The sequence below is a fragment of the Vigna radiata genome, unplaced genomic scaffold, assembly GCF_000741045.1.
Source record: "Vigna radiata var. radiata cultivar VC1973A unplaced genomic scaffold, Vradiata_ver6 scaffold_390, whole genome shotgun sequence".
NCBI classification, from domain to species: domain Eukaryota; kingdom Viridiplantae; phylum Streptophyta; class Magnoliopsida; order Fabales; family Fabaceae; genus Vigna; species Vigna radiata.
In genome coordinates this window covers 132,776-140,679 of record NW_014542628.1, presented here as the reverse complement: position 1 = coordinate 140,679, position 7,904 = coordinate 132,776, and the positions used below count along the sequence as shown (strand labels likewise).

Below are 7,904 nucleotides of genomic sequence, written 5' to 3'. Positions count from 1 at the left end.
ACATCCCCTTCACCACAAACAACATCATCCTCAACATCCCCTTGATCACCAACAACATCATGCAGACAAACTTCATCTTCACCATGTTCAGCAACTTCAACAACTTCAGCTTGACCATCCTTACAAAGTTCTTCTTGACCCTATTCACCAACTTCATCTTCACCACGTTCACAAACTTTACCTTCACCCTCCTCACTAACTTCATCTTGACCATGTTCACAAAGTTTGCCTTTTTTACATTCACAATCTTGGAGTTGACCATCATATTGCAACATATGAATATAGTCAGGTTGTGACACCATGTAAACCACAAACAAATGAGCTTGACCATTCAATAATGCAATGTTCACCACATGACATGAACCTTTGTCATCACTTAGCAATTCCAACCCAGCTTCTAATACAAAACCACCTGGTGAATACCACAAATCCTTAACATTTCTATAACCCATCTCCTTCAGTATGGCCATTATTTCAAAATAACTCCATTTGTCTGGGTCAATGATCAAGGTACTGGTATCACCTCCATGGTATTTAAATGACCCATCATTATCCCTATGGTGAAACACCACCTCAATATCAGAGTGGGACATTTTGTTTAATGGTCAATTAAAAATAAGTGTCAGACTACATGCAGTTGGTTAATGACCTTCACATGCATCTATTATCATTATTTAATGACCTTCACATGCATCTACATTCTAAACATGCCATATTACCAACAACTATTACATGTGTAGTTATAGCAACTTAATCACACGCAATCAATGTTTTACCTACAACATTCCATTTTGTCTTAATTCTTAAATTAATATGAATGAACAGTATGACTTAGTCACTAACAGAGACCAACGACAACCACACAATAAACAATTTAATTTTGAAATGGGGGACCAAAAACAAACAAACAACAGTACGCCACCAAAACGAAACACAATAAAGAAGGGAACCACAACAAAGCGAACGTTATTAGGGGGACCACAACAGAACACACTAAAGGGGAGAAGAAGCAACAAACTTTCATCGAGGGACCCCAACTACATAAAATAAGTGATAAAAAACGCACCTTGCACCTTTTCGCTTTAAGAAATATCACGCTCACAAACCCTATTCGGTCACCTACCGTAATTACTAACAAACCCTACTCATTCACCAAGCTTTTTCTGTCAGAACTTCATTCGAAAACCACACTCGTTCGCTAACAATCCACCTCTGCTCACTGAACGAAGTAAGCAACCAAATCAACCCTCAATCAAAAATCTCCAATTTACATATGACCTAATTTTCCTAATTATTTTATTTCCCCAATTAAAAATACTACAAATTTCAATAAACGCGTAACCCAAATTTTGTCTGCCACGTGAACTGAATTTAAGCCAATTAAATGCCACAACGATATTTCTTACACAACTCACATACACAGAAACTTAAACGTTATCAATTTTAACACCATTAAACGAATAGTACTTCAATCATACAATTTTGAAAACTCTAAGACCCAATATATACATTTTTAAAATCAAGAAATATATGTAAAAGACACTTACCATAAGGACAAAATAAACATTTAGGCTGTTAAAATAATATCAATGTCAAAAATCATAAATTTCAAAATCTTAACTTTACGATGGCAGATTATTTTAAGAATTTATTAAATTTTAACTCATTTGAACATTCTAGTTATTTCATTGTATTGTGTACTTTATCAAGAAAAAAATTAATAAGTAGGGTGGTGGTACAGATGCTTAGCGCGTATGCCTCAGCTTCTCGTCATCCTGATGTCGAGAGTTCTAGTCTCCCTCACTCCATTAATGTTTTTAGTAAGCAAATAATGGACCTTGCCACTGAAATATACGTCAATCTAACCTATCTACTAACATCTATAAGGAAAAAAAAATTTAAATGTTTTTTATAAACTAAAATTACTTTATGTAGAAATGATTAGTCTCCCTCACTCCATTAATGTTTTTAGTAAACAAATAATGGACCTTGCCACTGAAATATACGTCAATCTAACCTATCTACTAACATCTATAAGGAAAAAAAAAAACATTTAAATGTTTTTTATAAACTAAAATTACTTTATGTAGAAAAGATGTTCTGAAAGTTTTTCATATTTAGTTTCTTTAAAAAAGATAACTTTTAATTTATGCAAAAATTATGATTCTAACTTAGATTTTATTGGTAGATAGAAGGTAATATTGGTCAAGAACTCTTTATTCAAACTTATGACTCGGCTTAGCAAAAAATGATTCTTTTTAATCAAATGTCAGAAGACATAAACCCTGCACAGGATTGGTAAAAAAAATGATACAATAGATGTCAATTGAATGTTGTCAAATCTTTTGTTTGAATGACAACATAGGCCTGTTTTAAAGCTAGTGAAAAGAATGACTTCTGCCAAGGTTAATTCACTATATCCTCACTAAATTTCTAGCCGGATTCCACTCTTGGTTCTAGAGAAAAATTTTGCAAAGCCATTTCTACTCCTCTCAGAACTGACATGATTTGGCATAGCTGGTGACGATGTTGATGAAGATGATGAAAGTGGTGAGGTCTCCTCATTTTTGTTCAAGGGTGGACTAGAGCTACCATGAGCCAACCTTGAAGAAATGGAATCTCTTTTGGGTGAAAATGTGCCATTGGAATGCAACTTCCACATCTCCCCACCAGCCTGAGCAATGAGTGGACTTGCAGGAATGCTTGCAGTGTCAATAAGGAAATCTTCTAGTGTAGCCAGGGATTTCAACTGATTTCCCAATGATGCTATTGTTTTCTGGCACTCAGCAAGCTTTCCAGCTGCCAGTGCTAGGTCCTCCTGGCATAGACAAGACCACATCCATTACATGAGTTGGAAAAAGTATATATATACATATAACTAAATCCTTAGACAAAAGTTATATATGTAGGATATTTTAGTGATTTTCCTTTTCCAATTGAAGTTTTACCTCAATATCTTTGTTGGCATTTAATATAAGCCTCTTTACATATATTATCAAGATGAAACGTAATTCTAATTGGACAAACACACCTAAAGCCCCTGTGGGACTGTCTAAAATTTGTCCTTCCTAGTTTGTAAAAAGATGAATGATAAAACATTTAATATAGATGTCAATGATGACCAACCTGCTTAATCTTCTTTTCTCCATATGAGCCAGCAGTTGACCTGAGTAATTCTTCCTCTAATTTCCTACACTTCATTGCAATTTCTTTTGAAGCAGTCCTCTCCTTATGAACTTCTTCTTCTAACAAATCAACCTTTGCAGATTTGCTTTCCAGCTTCTCCTCCAGGTCCTTACACCTCAATGAAATTTTATCTGACACAGTCCTCTCTTTATCAACTTCTGCTTCTAATAACTCAACCTTTTCAGATTTTCTCTCTAGCACTTCCTCTAGGTCCTTACACTTTTTCGTAATTTTATCAGACACATCCCTCTCCTTAGCAACTTCTTCTTCTAATACTTCAATCTTTGCAGATTTTCTGTCTAGCACTTCCTCCATGTCCTTCAACTTTTTTGCAATTTTATATGACTCCTCCCTTTCCTTATCAACCTCTGCTTCTAACAAGTCAATCTTGTCGGATTTACTTTCTAGCTCTTTCTCCAGGTCCTTACACTTCATGGCAATTTTATTTGACACAACCTTCTTCTTATCAAGCTCTGCTTCTAATGTGTCAACCTCTGCAGATTTTCTTTCTAACTCTTCCTCCAAGTCCCTAAACTTCATTGCAATCTCACTGGAGACGGCCCTCTCCTTATCAACCTCAGATTCTAAGAATTCAACCTTCACAGATAATGTTTGAGCCTCAGCCACTATGTCCAGTAGGTGATCTTCTACCCTTTGCTTTGAGTTGTAGGCATTTTCTAGCTCTCTCTGCAACTCCTCCAATTTCTCTCCTGCTTCCTTCAACTGAAGTTGTGACTCCTCAATACATTCTTCACTTTTCATCAAAGCTATCTCTAGTTCAGCTTTATCAGTTTCCACCTTCTCTAATTTCTCTTTTAACTCATCCATGTGCTGATTCATGATCTCAAAGTCTACGCTGAGAGAGCTTTCTTTGTTTATGGATTGATTGGTAACAACTGACTCTTGGACCAAGCTTTCCTTCTTAGTTTCAGGCAATGCAACAAGTCGTTCCATTTCAAGAAAATCGTCCATGAGATCAAGTTTAACAGAACAGGATGGAGTTTGTTTGCACTTTTCATTCTTGAACTGATCAAGCTCAGCAATTAGTGCAGACGCCCACGTGTCAGAACAACTTGGCTCAAACTTGTTTGGTTCTGAGCCATTCAGCTTGTGAGCTTCAATTTCCACTGCAGTATGCCGCTCTGCACTGTCTGATTGACTATCTGTTAGAGATTCAACACTGAATGAGGACTGAACAATTGATTTATGATCATTAACTAAGGAAGCTTTAGAAGCCACACTCCTCAATCTCCGGCATTCAGCTTCAAGCTTGGCTACTTTCTTGATGCTTTCCAAATGCTGCTTGCTAGCTGTCTCAGCAGCTTGAGTGCTTAGATCCCTCTCAATTGTCCTGATTTCCAGCTCTTCTGATTGAACAAGAATCTCATGCTTGAGAGTCATGTTCTCTTTCTCTAAACATTCTACCTTTCTATACATATCAAAGTCAATTGAAGACCTGGTCTCTGAATCATCTAATTGTTTTTTAAGCTCTGTGAGTTTGCTCTCAAGTTTAATTTTGGCTGATTCCAATTCTTGTGTCTTTTTTGCAACAGCATCACAAATACTGTCTTCATGCTCTTCTCTCGTCTGTCTTAGCTGCCTAACACACTCCTTAAGTGCTCCATCTAAATGAGTGACTCGATCTTCCAAAACTGAGTTCCTGAGAATGACTGTGTCAAGTTGCTTCTTCAAAACTGCCACTTCTTTTTCAGCCTTTTCCCAGCCTAAATTAGTGAAAATGTGATCCAATTAATAGACAACCCAAAAGGGGAAGAAAGAGAAAAAGAAGGAAAATAGCTATACCAAAGAATCATACCAGGAGATACCTATCATGCCAATGTCAGCATGTAAATGTTCTGATAGGTCACATGTAAGCCTATTGATCTAAAGTACTATTGAGATTATTCAGATGCAATTAACTTTAAATTTCTATAAACCCTAGCTAAGTCCTAACCCCTCCATTATGATGAGGAACTTACGGGGTGGTTGTCTAGTTCAACATTCAGATGATGTATTGTTTTATAAGCACATGCCGGACAAAATCAATGCATATTGAAGACAGTATGTATAATCAAGAAATAAGGTATAATCAACAGTGTTTTTCTGAAAATTTGCAGGAAGAAATAGAGGAATGCACCTGCAATAGCTTCTTCAGCAACTTTGGCATGCTGCTTAACCAAGTCTTCTTTGGCATTGACATTCACTAGTGCAGCAGATAGCTTCTCCGACATGTTCCTCAACCCATCATTTAGAACATCTTCCTTTACATCTTTTATGTTTTCATTTTCTCCATTTTCGTCTTTCTCTGATGAACAATCACTTGAAATGCCTGTAGCTGATACAGTTTTAGGGGTGACTTCTTCAGGCAATTGTTCATTGATAAATGAACTATAGTCAACTGCTTCTGCATAGACAGTAGCTTTTGATGTGACATCAGGTGAATGACTGCTTCTACTAGGAGATTCCTTCAGTGCATCCTATTTTAAAGTTTCAAAGATACAAAAGTACTAGACTCGTCAGAAAAATAAAGGATGAAAATTGATGGTAAACTTCATTCAGACATGGAGATTATGCTAAAACTACCAGGATCAGAAGCCAATTTACAGGAGAAGGCACAAAATATGATATTGAAGGTTGAATTAGACCAACGACTAGCAGAAGAGTTATAAAATATATTCTCAAATGCACAAAACATCGACCAAATTGGGTTCATTTTCGGAACAGAAGCTAAATACAGGCTGCAAAAATGTGAACTTAATTTTGTAATACTATATAAAACTTGAATAATCAATGAGTTATGTATTCAGGACGTTTATTCAAATAAATCATGCCTAAACAGAACCAGAAATCTAACTATTTTTTCACATAGGAGACAAACCAAAAGGAGGGACAGGTAGATTCTGTCTTAAGAATCTGGGGTGTATAATTAGTTGAGGAACCTACTTTTATTAAAAAAAACCTGTCAATTCAAGATGACTGTTTTAGTCTTTTGTCACAATTTCCAAAATCAACAACACAAGATTAAGAAAGAAGCGTATGAGGCATAAATATTTATATTTAGTGATTATAAGAATTCTTTTATGTATATTCGTCTGAGCGCAACATCAGAAGAGAAGAAAGAGCACAACCAGCGAAACAATCTTAGCTTGATACTCAGTGAATAACAAACTTTATACAATAACAAGTAAGGAATCTTATGGTTCATCACCAAAAAGGGGAGTAAAAGTCTAATTCAAATATTCTGAATAGTGTCTGTGAGATGACAAAGTGAATCCAAATATTTTGAGACGAAACCAAATGCTAAAGACGTCTCAGATTAGGTACCCCATTTGGGTACTATTCCAGATTGTTCATCATACCTGTTCATCTGAATACCTCTCGGAATGAGAAGAAACAGATCCTGAACTTTCATTTTCACCAGGGCTCTTCTCAGAAGACTTCCTCTTCCACAGCCATCTCTTCTTATCCATCATTGGGTCTAACAATCCAATATTAGCTTAAAAAATGCAGCGCATTCATCTGCCCAAAATAACCTAAATGTTCAGAACCTGGTTCAAAACCCACCTAAAATCCAGTTCAAATTGTCAATTTTGTGATGAAGAAAAAACATGAACAAAGATGCTCCAACGTAGTGGGGCCAACATCCAGAAAGCAGAAACTAAGAAAAGAAGCTTCCACTTTGATAAGTAACTAATTGAAAAAAAAAAAAAAAATTGATATGAGAAAACACTTTGCAAAATATTCTCCTCGATGTTGCCCATAAACACAAAAACTCAAACTAAAAGATGAAATCTTTTATCTCCAATATCATAAGCTAAATCCCACACAATTCTAGGAACATCTTTGAGACTCTTTTTTCCCCGACACTATTTAAAATTTAAAATCCAAGAACTACAGAACATTCTGCAGCACATTTACTATCCCGTGATGATAAAACAGTAGCCGGAAGCACAAAACCGGTTAAAAGACATACAGCATATAACCCAATTCCCAGATGAAAAAAAAAAATCAAAATCCAGAAACATATAAGCTACCCATTTCAGCCATTGAACTAAAAATGCCTCAAACACTCCCAAAAGTCACTGAAAAAAAAATAATTTAAAAAAAAAAAAAACTTCAAACAAGAAAAAAAAAATAGATCAAATACCTTTGACCCGAAAGGCCAAGTGAAGCAACCCAACTGCAGAAACAGCTGGAAGGAAACAATAAATGGAGGCAAACGAATGGCTGGGAGTTCAGAGTGAGGATTAAAGAGTGCAGAAGCAAGGAAGAAAGGTGTTAAATGAAACCAATAAGAAAGTTTAGTAACAATAAAGAAAAAGGGTAGGCAAACACTCTGTAGAGTGTCAGAAACAGTAAGCGTTAACAATTTCACATAGCTACCACTGTGGGGGAAGTAACAGGTAATGAATGGAGGTCCTTCTTCTTGTTTTATTATTACTTACCTTTTACGTTTATTTTGGAATATTAAAGGTCGAGGGCCACGTGAGGGCCACGTGATTGTAAATGCGTTGTGAAATTCAAAGGTGGGTGTGTGTACTGTATAGTGTGAGTGGGAGTGTGTGATAGTGGGGGTGTGTTTGTGTTAAACTACAAACAACTTTTTCAGCTTTCTATGGAAAAGGTTTTTTGTTTCCTTTTTAATGTACTACTGATTTGAACTTGAGTTGTTCTTGTTCCCGCCTGTGCACCTTTACTAATACATTCTTCATGTAATC

The 7,904-nt window shown here is 35.9% G+C and overlaps 1 protein-coding gene across 2 annotated transcripts; it reads right to left on the bottom strand.

Moving 5' to 3' along the window:
* Positions 1–2,208: 2,208 nt before the first annotated feature.
* Positions 2,209–7,631, bottom strand: LOC106780558 (filament-like plant protein). 2 transcript variants are annotated; one of them, XM_014668862.2, is made up of 5 exons: positions 7,334–7,631; positions 6,546–6,705; positions 5,324–5,663; positions 3,127–4,910; positions 2,209–2,818 (listed from the first exon to the last, which is right to left on the bottom strand). In XM_014668862.2, exons 2-5 carry the CDS (start codon positions 6,657–6,659, stop codon positions 2,426–2,428), a joined length of 2,631 nt encoding a protein of 876 aa, XP_014524348.1. In that variant the 5' UTR covers positions 6,660–6,705; positions 7,334–7,631; the 3' UTR covers positions 2,209–2,425. The 2 variants fall into 2 exon arrangements, with proteins under 2 accessions (XP_014524348.1, XP_014524347.1); XM_014668861.2 differs by having other exon boundaries at positions 6,546–6,750; positions 7,334–7,630.
* Positions 7,632–7,904: the final 273 nt, after the last annotated feature.